This window comes from Mirounga leonina, unplaced genomic scaffold (genome assembly GCF_011800145.1).
Source record: "Mirounga leonina isolate KUSES-001 unplaced genomic scaffold, KU_Mleo_1.0 Mir_152, whole genome shotgun sequence".
Classification (NCBI taxonomy): Eukaryota; Metazoa; Chordata; class Mammalia; order Carnivora; family Phocidae; genus Mirounga; species Mirounga leonina.
In genome coordinates, this window is record NW_023270380.1 from 19,808,314 (window position 1) to 19,831,177 (window position 22,864).

A 22,864-nucleotide genomic window follows, 5' to 3' on the forward strand; every position below is an offset into this window, starting at 1 on the left:
TTTCTTTCTTTCTTTCTTTCTTTCTTTCTTTCTTTCTTTCTTTCTTTCTTTCTTTCTTTCTTTCTTTTTTTTTAAAGATTTTATTTATTTTTCAACAGAGAGAGAGAGAGAGACAGTGAGAGAGGGAACACAAGCAGGGGAGTGGGAGAGGGAGAAGCAGGCTCCCCACGGAGCAGGCAGCCCGATGCGGGGCTCGATCCCAGGACCCTGGGATCATGACCTGAGCCGAAGGCAGACGCTTAATGACTGAGCCACCCAGGTGCCCCGTCCTCTTCAGATTTCTTAAAACTGCTTGTCATTAATACAATTTTGTTGTCCTCTGTCTCCTCCACTGTAATGGGAGCTACAGGACTGCGGGGACTTTTCCCCATCATGTATCCCTAAGGTGCAGTAACTGGCATATGCTAGCTGCTCAGAAAATATTGGGTGAATGAATGTATGACTTTGATATAATGTGCCTTTAAGATGACCTTTTCCCTGTATTTGGTCGCTACTTATTGCCTTGTCTGCCTCGCACATTCCTGTATCTTCGGTGTAGGGCAGGTCGTGGCAGGTAGCGGGGCTGGAGTCGGTAACTAGTTGTTGAATGAATGGATGAGATGACAACACTTCCAAAAATCTTAAAGTCTAGGGTAGAGAGAATCGCTGCTGTCACAGAATAAGCAAGGGACTGGGAAACCTCTGGAGAAACGGAGATTAGGAAGGGCAAGCCTCAACCTGTAAGCCAAGGATTATTCCGGCGAGACTTGGGCTTCAGGAGGAAAACCTTTTAGCATTGCCAAGTCCGGGATCCTGTGGACCCTGCGCGGAATCCAAAAGAAAAATCGCACATGATAATAAGTTGTACCAGGTATCCAGCAGATTACCAGCGTTCAGTAAATGCTCACTAATTCTTTTTTTTTTTTTTTTAAGATTTTATTTATTTATTTGACAGAGAGAGACACAGCGAGAGAGGGGACACGAGCAGGGGGAGTGGGAGAGGGAGAAGCAGGCCCCCCCGCAGAGCAGGGAGCCCGATGCGGGGCTCGATCCCAGGACCCTGGGATCATGACCTGAGCCGAAGTCAGACGCTTAACGACTGAGCCACCCAGACGCCCCTGCTCGCTAATTCTTGTCATAAATTCTGGAAGGAATCAGATTGAGGGTAGCGTTCAGCCCGTCCCCTGCTCAGGTGTTGTGCTCATGAACTACACTTCCCAGCATGTGCCAGAACTACGGCGGCCGGGTGGTTCGAGGGAGGACTACAACTCCAAGCATGCCGCGCTGTTGCGCCCGCACTACGCGCCCCAGCGGCCCCGGCGAGGGCCTATCAGGGGCGGGCGGGCGCGGCGGGCGCCGGAGCAGGTTTGACGGAAGGAGCGGCGGCGGCGGCGGCGGCGGCGGAGGAGGATGGAGGCGGTGGTGTTCGTCTTCTCTCTCCTCGACTGTTGCGCGCTCATCTTCCTCTCGGTGTACTTCGTATCCTTGCCTGAGGCGGGCGGAGGCCGGCCGGGCCCGGCGCCCGGGGGACGGGGCTGAGGCGGGGCCCGGCAGGTGCGCGGGAGCGAGGGCGGCCCGGCCGGGACCGGGACCCGGGCGGCGAGCCGGGCGGGAGGACGGCCCAGCCGGGAAGGCCCGTCGGGAAGCCCGCAGCTCCCGCCGCCCCCGCCGCCGCGCACCGGCCCCGCCCCGAGCGGCCGGGCGGCGGGCCTCCCTGGCGGGGCCGCGGGGGGGCGCTGGGGTCCCGGGCAAGCGGACGCGACGTGCCGCCTCTGGTCGCTGTGGGCGACAGCCCCCGCCGCCCTTGTGGCGCCGGGGCCTTGGCGGCCGGGCCCCGCCTGGGACTTGAGCGTCGTGCGCGGCCTGCCGGGGCCCGGGACCGGAGCAGCCCTCTGCGGGGGACCGTGCGTGGGACCGTGCGGGGCCGGGTGCGCCTGTGCTCGTCCTCAGACTGGGGTCCAGGCCCGCACGTGAGGTTTGGACCCGCACCCTGCTCTCGGGGAGCCGCCAGTCTTCGTCGTCGCCCAGTGCACCGTCCAGTTCAAGTCGTTAACGTGTTAGGAAACAAACATGCGGAGTTGCATTGTTTTTCTTTCTTTGGAATTCCCTCGTAGTGCTTTCTGATGGAAGTAAACTTCCTGTTTGACAGAACACCCCGGCTTTAGGGTGTTTGTAGCGTGTGCTTTCAGCGTGACCTCCTGCTGTACTGTGGACGGGCAGCCCGCTGGAGAGGAAAGGGACGGAATTTGCAGTCAGGACCCCTTAGCTAGATGTTTGCTGTGCGCAGTGCTTCACCTCTCTCCGCCTGGGGTTTCTTATCTTTACCGCGGGGCCTGTTCACTCCCCAGCTCTGGGTGTGTACAGCGAGAACGCGGCTTCAGCGCCCCCCAGCACCGTGTCTGCCTCCCCGGCCCCAGTTAGCTGCACTTTTTACTTGAACTGATGAATTCTAATGAGGAGAACCTTGAGTTGGTTTTGTGTTCTTTTAAGATTTTATTTCTAAGTAATCTCTGTACCCAGGCTGGGCCTGGAATTCACAACCCCAAGATCAAGACTCACATGCTGTACTAACCGAGCCAGCCAGTCGAGGGAGAACTTTGAGTTTTCTTAGGTTTGGTGAACTGACTGAAAGGGCAGAATCACGGGCCTAAGTTTTGACGACCTATGTCCCTCTTGTGACCTAAGGAACTGGGACTTCCAGAGAAATGAAACATGGATTTCTGTATTTGCAGTTTGGCAAGCTCGGCTTAATAGTTCAAAATAGGCGTGGCTTATACCAATTTATGTGCATGGAAAAATGTTAGGTGGAATATTTGACTTAGACATTCAGGTCCGTTTAGGGTGTGTTTTGATGAGATTCAGCATATTGTATTACTGTATTTTTGGATAGTTGCACTAGCTTAATATTAGAGGCAAGAGGTAGAAAATGGTCAGAGTAGCAGTTCTGTAGGGATAGTTTTCCTGGACTTTGAACCATGGAGAAAACCACGGAAGGAAAGGGGTGGATATTCAAAATCGGGCAAGAGCAGAGGTGCAGATTCGGGTGTGTTTATGGCATTTTTTTTTTTTAAAGATTTTATTTATTTATTTATTTGACAGAAACACAGCAAGAGCGAGAGAGAGAGAGAGGGAACACAGCAAGGGGAGTGGGAGAGGGAGAAGCACGCCTCCCGCGGAGCAGGGAGCCTGATGCGGGGCTCGATCCCAGGACCCTGGGATCATGACCTGAGCCGAAGACAGACGTTTAACGACTGAGCCACCCAGGCACCCCTATGGCATTTATGGATGACCGGGTTAAAGAATGGACCATCTGGAGGACGTGGTTGATTTTGGTCGTAGTAGAAGGTCAGGTGGGAAAGGCTGGATTAGAGCAGATTTTGAAGGGTTTTGGTGTTAAGGCAGGGAGGGCCTTCACTTTTATCCTCTAGGCAGTAGGGAGCCATTGAACATTTTTGACATAAGCAAATGGAATATTAGGAAGATGAATCTGCAGAGTGGGTTGGAAATGGGAAAGACTGGAAAGTAAACCGCTGGGGAGTGGGCCCGTGTGAGTTTGAAACAGCTCTGAGTGTGGGCGGGTGAAAGGAGGGATTCATGGGTGGAGTGAGGAGGAAGGCTGGGTGTGGGATATGAAACAGATGACAGAAATAACTTGTCATGGTTTGAGCCTGGGCAAATGGTGCTTGTGTCATCGACAGAAAGAAAACACATTTGGAGGCGGGCAATTTGTGGAGAAAGTGATGAGTTTGACTTTGTGTTGAGATGTTAGGGGGAATATCCATATGGAAATGTTTAGAATTTAGGTGAATTTATTTATTTATTTATTTTTACTTGTTTCATTGGACATTTTCAAGCATAAAAGTAGAGAGCGTAGTGAAATAAACCCAGTTTCTGTCACCAACAGTGACTTTCAGCATTTTGCTTTCTCCTTTCCTGGGTGGGGAGGGGATGTTGGAGCGTTTCACAGCAAATCTCAGGCCTTGTATCGTTCAGTTGAGGACTTTTCCTTCTGTGTCACATGTCCTCGAGAGTTTACATTTGGTACTGAAAACCATTTTTTGCTTAATTCTAGTATAAAGTATGTTTAATGTGTTTAAGGTTTCGGAAATAGAGAAAAGTATTAGGAAAACAGATCACCTGGAAGGAGACATAACCAGTACGGACATAGGACCATCCTGTATTGATAGTTTTGTTTTTAAAGATTTTATTTATTTATTTGAAAGAGACACAGCAAGAGAGGGAACACAAGCAGGGGGAGTGGGAGAGGGAGAAGCAGGCTTCCCGCAGAGCGGGGAGCCCGATGTGGGGCTCGATCCCAGGACCCTGGGATCATGACCTGAGCCAAAGGCAGACGCTTAACGACTGAGTCACCCAGGCGCCTCTGTATTGATAGTTTTGTATCTTTTCTTTTTTCACATCTTGAGTCTTAAAAGACAGTTTATGGATCTGTCATAAATAAACACTTTTCCTATTATTGGGAATTCAGGTTTTTCACATTTAAATTGTTTTTAGAGGTCTTTTTTTCTGTTTCTTAACAGTCACTGATTTTTGAGGAACTCCGATTGAATGGTCTTGTGTGGGTCACTTTAGAATTGAGCATAATAAGATTATTTTGAAAATAGTTTGTTGAAGGAATATAAATCAGAAAATTGAGTTGTCTAATGAGTGAACTTTATGGAAATAACAAAGTTTTCAAGTCAAATCTAATTCTGCACTGCAATTGGGTTTCTGTCTGAAACTTAAAGACAAAAACAGTTGTTCTCAAAGAAGTTTTACAATTCCTTATCTTGGTCATCAGATCATTACACTGTCTGATTTAGAATGTGATTACATTAATGCTAGATCATGTTGCTCAAAATTAAACAAGGTAAGACGTTTCTTTACTCATTTCTGGCGCTGAAGGTGGTTCTCCATTTTCTGCGTTAGAGATTATTTATAGATAACCAACCTATGTGTATGTGATTTTGAAGTGCGTGTTGCTGCTTATTCATTGGAATGTTTGTAGAGCTACTGTGTTTTTGCAGTATTTTAGATCGTGAACCAAACTAGAGGACGTCACTGGAAATTTTGTTTCTTTACTGTGCTTCCTCCTTGTCCCTGTGCCCATCAGTACTTAGAAAGGCTCATTAGGAGGGTAATTGTATTTGTCTTCTGTGTCTAAACCCATCCTCCCTGCTCGTGACAAAAAAGCTCAGGCTGTTTTTTGTTGCATAAAAGACGACCTTCTTTTAGTGGCTTGCTGAGAAATGGAATTAATGAGTTGATTTGTTTCAAGGCCATTTTACCTTTGGTATATAGTCAGAACTTTACGTTGGCAAGAATACCCTGAGTTGCGGGGTTTGTCAGGATGGGGGGAAACCAATTAGTCCTGATTCATTTTATGGGCTGAGCAGACCTAAGAGCTTTCTGGATAAAAGTTCATAGAACAATTCCCTGAATACTGAGAGATGCTTTTGGCTTGACCTAAAAATTATTCCCATGTCTTTTCACCTCTTCATCTGCTTAACGTTTCTCTGGTCCACGAGGGGAAAAAGTCACATGTGGAAAACTAAAATTACTAATAAACGATATTCCTCCTCTTCTTGTTTTCTTTATTTTGAATTTTCCAGAGCATGGTTTAATACAGTGATAGATTTAAGGAAAAGATTTTGTATTTATCTGCTGTGAGATGTAATCAGTATTATATTAGTTTCAGTCCTCATCATCTTCAGAAGAATGATTAAATATATATTTTACCGGGGCGCCTGAGTGGCTCAGTCGTTAAGCGCCTGCCTTCGGCTCAGGTCATGATCCCAGGGTCCTGGGATCGAGCCCCGCATCAGGCTCCCTGCTCCGCGGGAGGCGTGCTTCTCCCTCTCCCGCTCCCTCTGCTTGTGTTCCCTCTTTTGCTGTGTGTCTCTCTGTCAAATAAATAAATAAAATCTTTAAAAAAAAAAAATGTATTTTACCAGCTGGGTTGTATTTCTTTTTATATTTCTTGCTTACTCAATATTTTAGAGGGTACTTTAGGGGGCATTTAATTGGGTTTCTGTTTATAAAAATAAAAATTGAAATGCAAAGATAATATTACCTGGATTCTTCTACTGAGAAATTACCCCTTCAGTTTGAAGTTAAGTCACTTTCTTTAATGTTAACTTTTACTTTTGTGAAGGTAATACTTGCACACAACCATACTCAAAGGTACTACAAAGCTCACACTGAAAAACAGCAGTCCCTGCCTGACCCCTTTGAATCCAATCTGTCATACTTTTTAGGGGCAGCTGATTTCCACACTTGAGCTGTTAATTGTTTCTGATATTTATGTCCATATTTCTCTTTTAAGTGCTTGTACTGCTATTTCTTGATTTATCAATTTTAAGTATCATCTCTTGACTTCTGAGTCAATATGATAGATTGAGTTTTTAGGTACCTCCTTCCCTAAACATCACCTCCCCTGTTTTCCTTTTTGAGTTAAATTGATATTCAGTGTTTACATTGTTACAATGTACTGTTGCAATAACATACTAAATCTTTTTTGGTACTGAGCCTCATAGTAGACAGTGATCATCTTTTTCTTTCTTTTGTGTTTTTCTGGATAGCTTTCTCTTTCCCAGTGTTAATAATTGCTGCATTTAAAAAATTTCCTTAGTTTTCACTTACCTGTTACGAAGTCTTTTCAGATACATCTTTAAAGCTTTACCGTACTATTTTCTACGTGGGTCAAACATTAAAATAATCTATCGGGGAGCTCTTTTTCTGGGTGACCTTTCTCCTCGAGACCACTGTCCTTGCTGTGGTCTGGACTGGCCGCTTTCAGGCCCACCCCACAGCCCGCATCCTGGGACCCCTGGTCTGGGCCCTCCTTGGAAGTCAGGTCTTCTTTTCTGTGGGCCCACTGCTCCATTTTGCTGGAGTAGCTTCTTGAGATTTGGTACATGGGGACTAAATTCGGAGGCCTTGCGTGTTTGAAAATGTCTTGTCCTTATCCAGGAGCGATAGTTTCTCTGAGCATAGCATTCTAGGTTAGCAAAGATTCTCTTTCAGAGTTTGAAAGACATTGGTCAGTAGTCTTCTGACTTCCAGTGTCGTTCACGTCGGCCAGTATGATGCCGTTTTAATTTCTTCTTTCTCTTTTATGTGATCCCCCCCCCCCCCCCCCTTTTTTTTTTTTTTCCCCCTTGTGCTCTCCAGAAGTTGTAGAACCTTTTTTTATCCTTGGTGTTTGGGAATTTTGCAGGGCTTTACCTTTGTGTGCCTTTGCTGAGGCCTTTTTCAATTCACTGTTTTGGCCACCTTTTTTTTTTTTTTTTTTTTCCTGTTTCGGCCATCTGATGACTCTTCCAACCTGGGAGATCTGTTCGTTCTTTGATAACGTGCCCTCTCTACCCGCCCCCCCTTCTCTTTCAACAACTTTCACACACTGGATAATTCATCTGCTGGATTATCTGCCTGGTCCTTTTTAAAATTTTTATCCCTGTTTTTTTCCTACCTTTTTGTTTCAAGATTCCCTCTGCTCTCTCTTCTGATTTCCTAGTGTGCGTACCATTTAAGTCAAGTTTTCATTTATAAGAGCTTGTTGTCTTGGCTCAAGTTTGAGTTTTTTTAGCTCTTTGAGAATTTTGATTACCGTGGTTTTGAAATTTCCTTCTGCTTCCTCCATTATCTCTGTTCCCTCCAAGCTCCTTTCCCTCTGCGTTCTCCCCTCTCATATTGGAGGCTTCCCTCAATTTCTGGTTCATGGCTGTCTGTCCATACGTAAGGGTAAAGCCCTAAAATACTCACGGGAAGCCCGTGCGCGCTCCAGGCTGTTGGCCGAAGTCTACCTGGACTTTTGTTGGGGTACCCCAAGGGCAGTTGTTCTGTCTGTGTTCTCTCTTGCGACCATTCAGTTACTCCACAGGAGAATTTTCCAGGCTCCTGCTGGGGGCTGTAAGCCTAGTGCTGGTATTCAGAGAGCAATTGGGGGAAGAACACATTGCTAAGCAGCGAAGAGAATGAAAACATAGAGCTTGGTTGAAAGTAAGTAAAGCAAGCATCATTATGTTAAGTATCACTTCCTAAAACTTTTGCTTCCAGTTTGTTTGTGGAAAACACGGTAAGAAATACACTTTGGGAGCTACTGCCATGTGGGTGGAGGGCACAGAGAGAGGAGCAGGAACCCGGCTGCCCTGTAAGGAGTGCTCGCTCAGCCTGTGGCTTCGGCGGGCTGTCCATCTAATTCTGTACAGCAGGATCGTCATCTCCATTTTATAGAGAAGAAAATCATAGCTCAGGGCAGGTAGGTGACCTTTTCTAAGATTGCTAAGCTGATCAGTAGGATAGAGCAGGAATTCCACTCCAGGTTTGACTCTGGAGCTCGCACTGGTCAGCACTATGTGCAATTGGCTACACTTTTTTTTATTCTTTTAAATTGGCTCTTTTTTTTTTTAAGATTTCATTTATTTATTTGACAGAGAGAGACATAGCGAGAGAGGGAACACAAGCAGGGGGAGTGGGAGAGGGAGAAGCAGGCTTCCCGCTGAGCAGGGAGCCCAGTGCGGGGCTTTCGGGATCATGACCCCAGCCGAAGGCAGGGCAGACACTTAATGACTGAGCCACCTAGGTGCCCCAATTGGTTACACTTTAAAAAGATCCGTATTACATATTAAAAAGTTCCAGTTGATTGCAAATTAGGTTTAAGGCCTAGCAAATCCCTTCTTTGTTTCCAAAAACACTCTCTAAAATCTAAGTGCAGAGAGCCCTGGGGCCACTGTGTTTGGACTTATACTGTATTGTTCTACCACTAAGTAGCTGACTTTGGGCAAATTATTTAACCTCTTATTTCTGCAAGTGGGGATTACCAGTTTGTGTCTGCGTAAATAAATTTCCTTTAAAAGAAAAATCTCTATTCATAGCGGAGGAAGATTATTGGTGAATGGAGGACCTAATAGCTCTGGTGCATGAGAACTAGAATATTGCACAGTTAACAAAGAGAGCATACAGAAGGGCAGTGGGTGCTGGAAGGCCAGTAGTCTGGCATCCTGCTTCATTACCATATTTGTTCAACTTCTTTTTTTTTAAAGATTTTATTTGGGGGCGCCTGGGTGGCTCAGTTGGTTAAGCGACTGCCTTCGGCTCAGGTCATGATCCTGGAGTCCCTGGATCAAGTCCTGCATCGGGCTCCCTGCTCGGCAGGGAGTCTGCTTCTCGCTCTGACCCTCCTCCCTCTCGTGCTCTCTGTCTTTCATTCCCTCTCTCAAATAAATAAATCTTTAGAAAAAAAAAAAAGATTTTATTTGACAGAGAGCACAAGTAGGCAGAGAGGCAGGCAGAGGGAGAGGGAGAAGCAGGCTCTCCACTGACGTGGGGCTCCATCCCAGGACCCTGGGATCATGACCTGAGCCGAAGGCAGACGCTTAACCAACTGAGCCACCCAGGCGCTCCATACTCAACTTTGAACTGTTAATGTGAGCTGTTACAGTACCTTTTGTGTGCGTGTGTGTGTGTGAAGTGATTTCCCTGCAGGATTCTGGAGATTGGAAAATGTTGAAGATTGATACTCTGACTTGCAAGGCATTATATATTGGGATATAAACCACCGCAAATTAGAGTAAGAGGCTTTAGCACAGACTCTGGACTAGAAAGTAAATGATGCTCCATTTCCCCCCCGGTTGTCAGTCATGCCTTCTTCGTGAATGAATCTGAACCTTTGCTTAGGATAAAACATAATTGAAATTTAAGGACATTATTTTTAAGCTGTGCCTTGATGTATTTGCATGGAGTAAGCAGTTCCTGCAGTATGGAGATCTGGGTCATCTGAGTCTAAAAATAATCTTGAAACACGAACTTGTAAATTCTCTTTGTATTCACTGATTTAGCTTCAAATAACATGCACATTCAGGAAGAGCACAGCAGGGAGGTGTAATACTGTGTTCTTCCCTTGCAGTGGGTAATTCCAGAATTGATTGGCCATACCATTGTCACTGTATTAATGCTCGTTTCATTGCACTGGTTCATCTTCCTTCTCAACTTGCCTGTTGCCACTTGGAATATATATCGGTGAGTATAGTTTGTTTGCGGCTTTGTGTCACATCAATTTAAAGAAAAATTTAAAAAGATGTAATAGCTTTTTTTCTGCAATAAAATATGTGCCAGTCATGAAACACATGACCGCAGAATCCTACATTAAATCAGCATATGTTTTTGTTTCCTTTGGTATACTGGACAAGTAGCAATTTACATGGGCTACTCTTGTGATAAAAACACAAGTTTAGGGCGCCTGGGTGGCTCAGTTGGTTAAGCGACTGCCTTCGGTTCAGGTCATGATCCTGGAGTCCCAGGATCGAGTCCCGCATCAGGCTCCCTGCTCGGCGGGGAGTCTGCTTCTCTCTCTCCCATTCCCCCTGCTTGTGTTCCCTCTCTCACTGTGTCTCTCTCTGTCAAATAAATAAATAAAATCTTTAAAAAAAAAAAAACAAAAAACACAAGTTTACATGTGTAAATTTAAAAAATATGGAATGTTTAGTTGTGATGTCTAAGGACTTATGGGTTTTACATTAAGAATGATCAAAAGTCTGAGAATATAAGATTCTTGTTACTTATATCTGCAGGTTTTTAAATTTTTTTTTTTTTTTTAAGATTTTATTTATTTGCGAGAGAGAGAATGAGAGACAGAGAGCATGAGAGGGAGGAGGGTCAGAGGGAGAAGCAGGCTCCCCGCCGAGCAGGGAGCCCGATGCGAGACTCGATCCCGGGACTCCAGGATCATGACCTGAGCCAAAGGCAGTTGCTTAACCAACTGAGCCACCCAGGCGCCCTATCTGCAGGTTTTTAATTAGAGTATATTTGGAACGCTCCAGAGAGAATTTTATTTTAAAGTCTGCAGACTGGATAACATCAGAATTCTAACTTAACGAATTTAGGAAGCTTTTCAAACATAGCTTGGTGTAAACACTATTTGGATATAATAGTATAGTTGGGCACTTGTATAGTATGTATTTTCTTGTGAACTGTGGGATAATGTTGACAAACTTGGGATTATTTTTAGTTGTTCTGCTAAATTTTTAGGTTTTTTTTTTTTTTTTTAAACTTTTATCTAGTTTTGGGGTAAAATCCGCTGATCTTTACATGTGATTTTTAATTTTTAAATGTGATTTTTATTTTTTTATTTTTTTAAAAGATTATATTTATTTATTTGACAGAGAGAGACACAGCAAGAGAGGGAACACAGCAGGGGGAGTGGGAAAGGGAGAAGCAGGCTTCCCGCCGAGCAGGGAGCCCGATGTGGGACTCGATCCCAGGATCCCGGATCATGACCTGAGCCGAAGGCAGACGCTTGATGACTGAGTGACCCAGTTGCCCCTAAATGTGATTTTTAATTTTTATTTATTTTTTAAAGTTTATTTATTAACTTTTTACAGTTTATTTATTTTGTTTAGTAATCTTTGCACCCAATGTGTGGCTCGAACTCACGACCCCAAGATCAGGAGTCACATGCTTTTCGGACTGAGCCAGCCCAGTGCCTCATATGTGTAATTTTTTTAAAAGTGCAGTTAGAAAAAGAAGGACAAAGAAAATAATAAAGGAGGGGTGGGAAGGGGATAGGGAGCACGTGGTAATGGAAGCCCTGAGGATGAGGAAGTGACTGGATTTGGAGGAATGAATTTATATGAGATCGTGAGACTAGAACTTGAACTAGAGAAGAGATTTTAAATCTCTCTACCTCTTTTCTGGAGGGAAAGAATAACTTTCTTATCAGTTTCTTGTTGCTCTCCCATGGTCATCCCGTAGACCAGCCCCCTGACCTGAGCTCAGCTAGAAGCACGGGCTCCTGACCCACCTGCTGAGGTGCAGTCCCTCGCAGACTTTGAGCACAGCTTAGTGTCCCCATGGTCACACTGAGCAGAACACGAATTTGGGAGTGAGAGCGGGAACCTCTGAGGCTGCATCTCAGCGATACCCCAGCACATGGCAGCATCCTTCTGTGAGCCCCGAGCAGGTGCCAGCAGAAGAGCAGGCTTGGGTGCGGCTTCTTTGTGCAGAGTACAGACTGGCAGAGGCTCTGTGAGGTTTTTTTTTTTAAGATTTTATTTATTTGACAGAGAGAGACACAGCGAGAGAGGGAACACAAGCAGGGGGAGTGGGAGAGGGAGAAGCAGGCCTCTGGCTGAGCAGGGAGCCCGATGTGGGGCTCGATGCCAGGACTCTGGGATCACGACCTGAGCTGAAGGCAGACGCTTAATGACTGAGCCCCCCAGGCACCCTGGCTCTGTGAGGTTTTATTGGGGGGGATGATAAAGTCCATAGCTTCTGTTTCCTGTCATCACAGAGATCATGTGGGTTTATTGCCCTGATGATGGCCGCGACAGATCGACGGTTGTTCATAAATTTACCTTCTTTTTAAAAAGGTTAGGGGGGACGTCTGGGTGGCTCGGTCATTAAGCATCTGCCTTCAGCTCAGGTCAAAATCTCAGGGTCCTGGGATCAAGTCTTGCATTGGGCTCCCTGCTCAGCAGAGAGTCTGCTTCTCCCTCTCCCACTCCCCTTCCTTGTGTGTGCTCACTCTCTCTCTCTCTCCCTCTCTGTCAAATAAATAAATAAAATATTTTTTAAAAAATTAAAAAAAATAGAGGCACCTATCAAGCCCTGCATCGGGCTCCCTGCTCCGTGGGAAGCCTGCTTCTCCCTCTCCCAGTCCCCTGCTTGTGTTCCCTCTCTCACTGTGTCTCTGTCAAATAAATAAAATCTTTAAAAAAAAAATTAAAGGGCGCCTGGGTGGCTCAGTTGGTTAAGCGACCGCCTTCGGCTCAGGTCATGATCCCAGGGTCCTGGGATCGAGTCCCACATCGGGCTCCCGGCTCAGCAGGAAGCCTGCTTCTCCCTCTCCCACTCCCCCTGCTTGTGTTCCTGCTCTCGCTGTCTCTGTCTCTGTCAAATAAATAAATAAAATCTTTAAAAAAAAAAAAAATTAAAAAAATAGAAAGGTTAAAAAAACCAACAGATGGATCCTTCCCCTCTTTTCAGATGTCTGCACTTTACGCTTTTGGGGATGCAGACATATGAAGTGGACAAAGAGGCAAAACACAGAATAACAAAATACTCTAGGTCAGTGAGAGGTGGGCTGCAGGGCCTGATGAGCGGTGGGGAACTCCGGCTAGGAGGGAGTCGGATGGCTGCGCTTGGGCCTCTCAGGAGGGCGGGTGTGAGTGGAGCTGTGCAGGGTGGGTGAGGGATTCTCCCGGTGTGCCAGGCACGGGGAGGGGGAGGGCTGGAAGGGAAACCAGGAGGCTGACACGCAAGGCATATTTAAGCACTAACCCGGTGGCAGTCACGTAGATGAGGGGTAGGAATAGACAAAGCTGGTAATGTTGATTAGGATGGGTCACAGAGAATCCTGGTCCAAGGAGTTGATACATAAATACGAGTACTGGTAGCATAGAATTCACCCATTTAAAGTATTCTTTTTGATATGTTTTTGGTGTATTTATAGATTTAAGCAGCCATCACCACAGTCTATTTTAGAACAGGTTCATCACCCCAAAGGGAAGCCCTCTACGTGTTAGCAGTCACTCCTTCCTGCCCTCCCCTCCCGGCCCTTGGCAGCGACCAGAGTACGTTCTGTCTCCTAAGACCCATTCTGCACAGACACGTCGTAGAAGAGTTCAGTACGTGCTCTTCTATGACAGGCTTTTCTCACTCGCTGTAATGTTTCCAAGGTTCATCCGTGGGTGGCAGGTATCGGTTCTTCACTCCCTTGTATTGCTGAATAATATTCCAGTGTACAGATAGACTACATTTTGTGTGTCCATTAGCACTTGATGGGCATTTGAATTGTTTCTGTTTTTTGCCTGTTATGAATAATTCTCCTGAACATTCATGTGCACATTTTTGTGTGGACATACGTTTTCATTTTTCCTAGGAGTGGAATTGCTGCGTCATATGGTAAGTTTATGTTTAACCTGCCGAGGAACTGCCCAGGTACAGTTGCACCATTTTACCTTCTCTTCAGCTGTGTTACGAGGGTTCCACTTTTCCCACATCTTCGCCAACCTGTTATGTGTCTTTCTTTCTTACATTTGTTTTTATTTAAGTCCTCTCCACATCCAGCGAGGGGCTCGAACTCTTGACCCCGAGATCAGGAGTCGCGTGCCCTTCCAATGGAGCCAGCCAGGCGCCCCTGGATCTTTTTAGTTTTTTTTTTTTTTTTTAAAGATTTTATTCATTTATTTGACAGAGAGAGAGTACAAGTAGGCAGAGTGACAGGCAGATGGAGAGGGAGAAACAGGCTCTCCGCTGAGCAGGGAGCCGGATGTGGCGCTCCATCCCAAGACCCCAGGATCATGACCTGAGCCGAAAGCAGCCGCTTAACTGACTGAGCCACACAGGCGCCCCAGGATCTTTTTAGTTTAGCCATCCTGCTGGGTGTGGTGTTTCACTGTGGTTTTGATTTACATTTCCCTAATGACTAAGGGAATTGAGGACCTTTTAATGTGCTTAGTAGCCCATTCATGTAGTCTTTTTATGTTTTTGAGTAACTAAATTGATGAAGTAAAGTATCTTTGGGAAGACTTTTCTGGAAGCTTCGTGTAGTATCGATTGGATGGTGGAGAAAAGCCAGGAGGTAGGGAAGCCCGTTCAGAGTCTGGGGTGAGGCCGTGGAGCTGGACGGAGGTCGGGATGCAGGAATGCGGAGGAGACCACCGGGGATGCGGCGCTAGGAGGGAGGCGGCCTGTGAAGGGTGGGGCAGAGAGCCCGTCAGGACCACCGGGAAAAATGGTGATGGCGCTGCGAGGTCACCTGGACGGCAGAGGAGGACAAGACTGTCATCAGAGACGGAGCTGAGGTGGTGTCTGCACACTCACGTGTCATCCTCCACTCAGCTCTAGATGGGCTGCAAGATTTGGGGGAGAGTTTCAGATTTGTGGGCCTCAGGGGCACTTGCACTTCACAGAAGTCATTGCTGAGAAACCGTGTGTGTGGCAGGAAGGGGTCGGGGACGGCGCAAGGTCAGGACACGTCATCGTCGTACTAGTGGCGGGGGCAGTCGGCGTTTTGCCACCTGGACACTTACACTGCTGGACCCTCCTGGAGTGACCCGTCCTTTGGGGAAAGAAGACTCTGACATACACAGTGACGTGAAATAAATACGAAAGCCTAAAAGACTCCACCATATGTTGAACGTAGTCTCTTCGGGGCTTTTTTAAAAACAACTGGACTCTTCTGTGTGTGGGAACACTGGGTGGAATTGGTTCAGAGTCGGAAGGAGGTGCACGCTGGCCGAGCCGTTCTCTTCTGCCTTCACTTGTCCCGTTGTGGTCAGGCCTCCATCACTATGGGAAGTAGATTCCTGGCTTGTCAGAGTATTAGTATTTAATAATATCCTGTGTTTGTAACAAAGTTACGTAAAGCTAGACATTACATGTTGACTCAACTATCTGCTGTCTTAACTGAAGAGGAGTTTTGTTTTTACCATGGTGGTACTTACCGTAAATCATTTCCATTCTGTCTTCTTTAAATTGTGCTTGTAAGCTGGGCGCCATTTACGAACCGTGCGGACTGAGGCGGGTTATCTCCGGATCAGCAGGAGCACCACAGAGGAGGGCTCTCATCTGGACATAGAGTCTCTCTTTTCATAGAATTTTTCTTTTCTATCTTTTGTGAAATGGGAATAATTATGTTTGACACTGCTCCTTATAAAGATGTTGCATTAAGGGGCGCCTGGGTGGCTCAGTCAGTTGAGCGTCCGACTCTTGGTTTTGGCTCAGGTCATGATCCCAGGGTCCTGGGATCGAGCCCCGCATCGGGCTCCCTGCTCAGCGGAGAGCCTGCTTCTCCCTCTCCCACTCCTGCTGCTTGCTTATGCTCTCTCCCTTTCTCGAATGAATAAATCTTTTTTAATAAAGATGTTGCATTAATTATTTTAGAACTTTCTAAATAAAGAGGTTTCTAAGACCTTGGTAAAATTGCTTTGGTTTGGAGTCCCCTTTACTTGTGTCCGGTGGAAAATGGCTGTAGGTATGACCAGTTTAGGAGTTACCTACAGGTGGGTAAAAGGGTCTCGATGCATAAAATATCCTTCTCCAGATTGTCACTGTTCTGTTTCAGAGGGCGGAAAATTACAGCACAAATTAACAAGTGTTGTGTCTTTCAAAGGAAAACCACGTGGCGCCCTGTCCATATCTGGTCGGAATTTAAGGCTGCTATGATTTTTTTTTTTAAAGATTTTATTTATTTTTTATTTATTTGACAGAGACACAGTGAGAGAAGGAACACAAGCAGGGGGAGTAGGAGGGGAAGAAGCAGGCCTCCCGCTGAGCAGGGGCTCCATCCCAGGACCCTGGGGTCATGACCTGAGCTGAAGGCAGACGCTTAACTGACTGAGCCCCCAGGCGCCCCTATGATTGGTTCACTTTTAAAGGTTGGCTGTTATAGGGTACTTACTTTTGAGTATTTATACTGACGGTTTGATTTTCCCTTTGACGTGTGCTCACCAGGTTCATTATGGTGCCGAGTGGGAACATGGGAGTGTTTGATCCTACAGAGATACACAACCGGGGGCAGCTGAAGTCGCACATGAAGGAAGCCATGATCAAGCTGGGCTTCCACCTGCTCTGTTTCTTCATGTATCTCTACAGGTGAGTGTACAGCGTCGTGGCCCTGCCCGGTTTGCGATGCCTGCTCTCTGCAGGTGAGACCACTGGCCTGCGGGACTTAGCGCGGGCGACCCAGAGCTCCGGGGGGTCCTGCGGGATGCCGGCGGCTGTGTGCATTTTGTATAAAAGTGCCATAGGACCCGTGCGCTGTGACCTGCGCTGGAGCAGCTCTGTGGCATTCGCTCCTCCTCAGCCCCGACGCTGTCCCCGTGCTCTCCCTTCCTTCCCTGGTGTCCAGACCTCACTGCCGGTCCTGAGCGGTGCTGGCCGCGCTCCCAGGGACCGGCCTGCCGCGGGTCTCCTGGGGGCCAGGCGCGGAGAGCTGAGAGTTGGCCCGGTCTTTGTCGGCCCTGAGGATCTGAGTGTGGCGCTGCCTCGCCCGCGAGCCAGGTGGCCCATTTGGGTAGAACCATGTCAGCCTCCCGGTCTCGGCACATGGGAGGTGAGCGCCACCAGCGAGGCCTGGCCCTCAGACGTGGGAAGCCTCATGCGTCCCGTGTTAGGTTATGTTGTAGAGATAAACGTGCCACCCTCTTAATCTGTCAGAGGCCGATGAACAGAACAAGGAAGAGAGACAAGATTGTTGTGTGCCTATGATTTCGTTAAGGTTTAGGAGGCCAGAAGTCAGGCTTAACCTTTGTATGCAAGCTTAACTAGATCATGCCTATTCTTATCCCCAGGTAAATTTAAATTTTTCACACAGGCATGAGGACTCTTAGGAAGAACTTGTGTTGAACTAAACTGCTGTCATTCAGAGGGTTCCAGTAATTAGAAACTGCATAGAGATGGCAGTTTTAAAAAATTGCTGTTTGTCTGAAACAGTTTTGAAGTCAGAGCCATTTTGGCCTCTGCCTGATAAAGCAGGCTTCCTAAAATCCGTCTGCTGGGCTTATTCCAGCCACAAACAAATGGGATTGAAATTAGGTTAGATTCCTTTGTTTTCATTATTGATCATATTTGCTTTTCTGTATTTTATTAATTTTTTTTTAAAGTAATCTTTATGCCCAATATGGGGCTCAAATTCCCAGCCCCGAGATCAAGAGTCCCACACTCCACCAACTGAGCCAGCCAGGAGCCCTGTTCTGGTTTTTAAAATAAGAAAAGGAGGGACATTGGCCATAGAGTTACTTAAAAAAAAAAAACTCTCTCTCTCCATATATATACAGATATATCGATATTTAGATAATCTGTGGATACCTATGTTAACTAACTTGAGTTTAAATATAAGTAAGTTAAATAATTTAAAAACTGGGATAGAAAAAGCACACTGGTATCATTTTCTGGTTCTCGAACTATACATCACTCCTTACGTGTTTAATTTTTAATCCTTAACAGTGAAAAATAAAGAGCAAAGAAATGTTATATATATATATTTTTAAGATTTTATTTATTTATTTGACAGAGACACAGCAAGAGAGGGAACACAAGCAGGGGGCAGTGGGAGAGGGAGAAGCAGGGGCAGAGGGAGAGGGAGAAGCAGACTCCCTGCCGAGCAGGGAGCCTGATGTGGGGCTCGATCCCAGGACCCTGGGACCATGACCTGAGCCGAAGGCAGATGCTTAACGACTGAGCCCCCCAGGCGCCCCAAAGAAATGTAATATTAAGACACACCGTCTTCTGGCTTTTCTGACTTTTTAAAGTGAAACCAAGTTGAAGGTATCTGGGCCGCCAGAGAAGTTCCCTCATAGTTGTTTCTGGAGAGGCCATGGGCAGGGCTGGGAGCCGTGTCGCTTGCGGCTGTCCTGCGTGGCTGCTCTCGGTCACAGCGGGGCCCTGGGGGCGGGGGGGGGGCGGGGGGGGCGGGGGGGGGGCGGGGGATGCAGGTTTGCGGAGGGGGAGGGGAGGACGAGGTGTAGACGCCAAGTCCTGGGATTTGAAAGCGTGCACGAGTCTCCGGGGTTGGCAGGGGTTGGCTCCGTGGCATGGTACTCACGGCGGGCGGAGGGGCCGGGCAGCCGCTGGGGGCAGGCTGAGGGGGTACCCCGCACAACTGAGTGTAAGGCAGGCAGCCTTCGTAGCTGGTTTGGGAGACGCTGCGTCCCTCTTTCTTGCCTCGCTCCCGAGCTTGTCACGCCCGCCACCTTGCTGTGGCCTCGTTCCTGGGTGCACCCACCGCTTGCGCCCCCGATGAGGGAGCGGTCTGGTCTCAGAGGACGTGCTCCTCACGCTTTCTCGTGCTCGGGGTTGTGGCTGTGTCCGGTGGCTTTATTCCCAGCCGTCCGGCCCCTCACCAGGCCTCTCCAGCTGGTCCTATCTGGGTCGCCTGCCGCGTGGCTGATGCTCAGGGTTTGTCCCATGGAATTAGAGGGGAAAATGCCCATCTTTAGAGAGTGCTGGACTCGATGCCATTGGTATTGGGTTGGGTGCCAGCCTGGTGCAGTCTGGGTCCTGCTGCTTACTGTGTGACCCAGGGCTAGTTTCTTAACCTCTCTGTGCTTCCGTTTCTTCATCTGGAAATGGGATAGTAACTAGTACCTACCTCACTGGGTTGTGATCTGCACTAAATGAGATAATGCACGTAAAGCACTTGGGTTTATGCTGACCTAGAGTTAACTCGCAAAAATCTTTTATTTTTTTTCTTTAGATTTCTTTTTTATTTATTTGACAGAGAGAGACACAGCGAGAGAGGGAACACAAGCAGGGGGAGTGGGAGAGGGAGACGCAGGCTTCCCGCGGAGCAGGGAGCCCGATGTGGGGCTCAATCCCAGGACCCTGGGATCATGACCTGGGCCGAAGGCAGACGCTTAATGGCTGAGCCCCCCAGGCGCCCCACAAAAATCTTTCAGGAGTATTAGCTACTGCCGTCAATCCATGCTGTGCGCGGCGTTCACTAGTGTGGTGAAATTTGGACAACTAAGGACGCCATTAGTGGTGTGTAAGGGGTTTCTGTGTATTCTGGTCCTCTGCTCTTAGCACAGCCAGGCTGACTTCAGTACAGGGCCATGATGATGGTCCTGTCGCCGCTGTTGGCTGTGGTGTGGTTTGAGCAGAGTGTCCACCGAGTGACTGCCACGTGCCCGACGCGGTCAGGCTGTGTGGATGGTGCCCGGGGTTCCGCAGAGTCAGGCGCAAAAGCGGGGGCCGCTGAGCTCAGCACTCGGGGCCTGCAGTGGGCCCATCCTGAGGCCCAGGCGCACCCTGCCAGCCGCTGTGAGGTCCGTGCAGGGTCATCCCGGGTGGACGGGGAGCAGGGGTTCCAGGCCTCGGGACGGCGGTGCGAGGTCTGGCTAGGGGATTAATGTTTTGTTTTTTGTTTTCTGGACATGGTTTCTTCTGAACTCTAGCCCAACGTTGGTTTTAGGTTATACTCCCACCCCCACCCCAGTTATTTATTTTGTTCTGTGAAAAAAATCAGGGCTTTGAGAGGCCCCAAGTAGGTAGTCCTTCTTGTAAAAACCGTAGCAGTGATTGACTTTTGCTCAAATGAGTGTTCCTTGCTGAGCCTCAGAGACACAAGCCAGGACACAGCAGACTTGTCGGCACATTGCTCAGGGGCCGCTGGTAACGCTCGTCTCTTCTCTCTGCAGTATGATTTTAGCTTTGATAAATGACTGAAGCCGGAGGAGCCGCGGCCCGAGTCCGCCTGCACGGCAGCACGCAGCCCGGGAGCCTGAGACGGCTGAGCCCATCCTTAGAACCGGGACCATAGCAGTATACTTTTTCCTCTTTGAACAACAAAAAAAAATATTTTTGCTGTATTTTTACCATATAAAGTATTTAAAAAACACGAATTGAGTTTTTGTAGATTTCTGGTTCTCAACTTTAGCCCGAACCCCGACACGTGTTTCCCGTCGTCTGTGTGTTGAAGATTGTTACCGGTACATAGCAGCGGGAGCACCACGCCGGCCTCGCGAGCCAAGACACAAAGGACACAGATGAGAGGGAAGGCCTACCAGAAGCTCTGCCGGGAAGGCAGAGGGTAGAGCAAGCAGCGCTGTTAACCTGGGCAAAGGAAGAGAGAAATGACCCCTCTGTGGCAGCTTCTTATATTTAATTCGGTGTCAAGATTTATGGGACTGTCAGCTAAAAGTCTTCACAAGAATGTTAACAGGAAATGGCATTTCGAAAAATACATCTTTCTTTGCAGAATCTGTGAAACCCTATAAGCCATTTGCCCAGGTACAATGTAATTCCTGCTTCTAGAAAGGACAATAAAAAAGCAAAATTTTATCAAGAATTTTCATTTAAAGCCACTGCCTCCAAAATTACCCGCAAACCCATAGGACCTGCTGGCTCCTGTGGGTCCCGCTCTTGTATTCTGAGGATCCTGTGGCATCTGGTCTCTCAGCTACATTGCCTCATGGGTTTGGAGAGGTGATTTGGCAGAAGACGCGCATCAAATTAGAGCAGGACTAGCTGGTCATCGAGTAACTGTGGAGCCCGTCACCGCTCAGCTCTGTCCCGCCGCGCCGACGTCCACTGTGCGACTCGGGAGATGCGGGACAGGCCGTCTCACGGACGTGGCTCTCCCCAGCCAAACTCGGTGCCCTGGAGCGGGGTTTGCTCTTGTGGTTGGTGCAAGTGTTGACCTCTTGGGTTCTGTTTGCCTGGTGATGTGACCCGGCCGTTCATTCTCAGTCCTCCTTTGTGCCCTGATGTCATCTGAGGTGCTGGACTCTAGGCCAGACACGGCTGTGTGACAGCGGAGTGCAGGGAAGTGACCCACGTCAGGGCAGAAGTGGGCAGCTACGCAAGGTGTGGGGTCACCAAGAGATCAGACGCTGCGTGTCCTTTCGGTCCAGCCTGGGCAGAAGCCCCGAGGCTGCTAAGCCCGACTCCCTGGACAGAAGGGCCCCTGTTGGGAGCGCCTGGCCGCACGCGGCAGAACAGGGACTGGCAGGTGAGGGAAACTGAGGCCGTCGGCCTCCGGGTCCTCGTGAGTCCCTCCTCCGGGTTATTGGTATAGCTGATGCCGGGAGCCAAGCAGCTGTAATGTGGAAGTGACTGGGGGGCACCTTCCCTTCCCTACCTTCTCCTTTGGAGGCGCCTTCCCGCCTTTTAAAAAACCAAACCCGAGGGCGCCTGGGTGGCTCAGTTGGTTGAGCGACTGCCTTCGGCTCAGGTCATGATCCTGGAGTCCTGGGATCGAGTCCTGCATCGGGCTCCCTGCTCAGCAGGGAGTCTGCTTCTCCCTCTGACCCTCCTCCCTCTCCTGCTCCCTGTCTCTCATTCTCTCTCTCAAATAAATAAATAAAATCTTAAAAAAAAAAAAAAACCCGAAAGCAAACCGATCTCTCCCCCGGCCTTCTCCCCGCTTTCCAGTGCCCGCAACATCCTGCTCAAGCTTTTAAAGCCACAAAGCCATGCGGGGGTGGGGGGAGGCTTCAATCCTGAGAGCTGAGAGGTCACTTGCAGCCGCTGAAGGCGGTGGAGGGTTTGCTCTCCCCCCACGAGTCTTCTAGTAAGCGAGCGCAAAGCTGCGTCGTTCGCAAGCCTGGGCCATCAGCCCTTCTGAAACACTAACTGGTTGAGAAGGAACAAAGCTTCCGAACTTGAATTGCTCGTCTGCATCAAATCCAGGAGACGGGGTGACTAGTGTTTGTGTTTTCTCGGGGCGCCTCTATGAATGATGAAAAGAGGGGAGAAGCATGGACTTCGAGAGCTGGGGTTAAGTGCTAGGGATTCGTGTGCTGTGCTTTCCCTGACCTTCCAGATCCTTCCATCTCCCCACCGCCTAGCGGGAAGGGAGGCTGGAGGTGGCCTCAGAATCTCTGCGTGGGCAGGACCCAGCGCCCATGGGGTGCTCCTGCCTGCAACCTCTGCCTGCGTCGCGTCCTGGCTCCCTCGTCCCTGTCCTCGCTGAGCACGGAGGAAGCCAGAGCCGGGATGCGGCTCGCTCCCCCGAGCCCGGGAGCCCCTCGGGAGGCTCTCCTCCCTCGCCGATGACAAGGCAGTGGGAGTCCGAGCCCGCTTCCTCTCACGCCATCGTGCTCTGCGGCTGAGAGCCGAGGATGCTTCCCATGGAGCGGACTTCATCGGGCACTTAGTGTGTCCTCTGCACGATCGGCCGTTTGTGGGCAGGGGGTCTCCTGCTCCCGCCACCTGACACCATTCCTCGCGCACAAGCCCTGAGCGGCTGCTGGATGAACAAGGGGGTCCGACTGTGTGGTTCCACGGCTCTCCCAGCAACAAGTACGTCTGGGAAGGAAGGAAGACATGATGGAGGGACATAAGGCAGGTCCCACTGAACGGGCTGAGACCTGTGGGGCCAGGATCGGAGACCACTGCACCTGCTGCCCTTGCTACCGAAACCAGAGTCATGGTGGCAACAAGC

The 22,864-nt window shown here is 48.5% G+C and overlaps 1 protein-coding gene across 4 annotated transcripts in view; it reads left to right on the forward strand.

The window, feature by feature from the left end:
• Window positions 1-20,317, forward strand: part of CNIH4 (cornichon family AMPA receptor auxiliary protein 4) — a 22,224-nt gene extending 1,907 nt beyond the window's left edge. Inside the window, exons 1-6 of one of the 4 annotated variants that reach the window (XR_004679896.1) lie at window positions 1,342-1,458; window positions 4,778-4,846; window positions 9,884-9,996; window positions 13,856-13,878; window positions 16,432-16,572; window positions 20,118-20,317. Coding sequence is in view for 3 of the 4 variants with exons in the window: in XM_035008653.1 (XP_034864544.1) it covers window positions 1,390-1,458; window positions 4,778-4,846; window positions 9,884-9,996; window positions 16,432-16,572; window positions 20,118-20,145 (420 nt within the window). In the remaining variant the exon portion in view is untranslated. The other 3 variants (XM_035008653.1, XM_035008654.1, XM_035008656.1) reach the window with 3 other exon arrangements.
• Window positions 20,318-22,864: the final 2,547 nt, after the last annotated feature.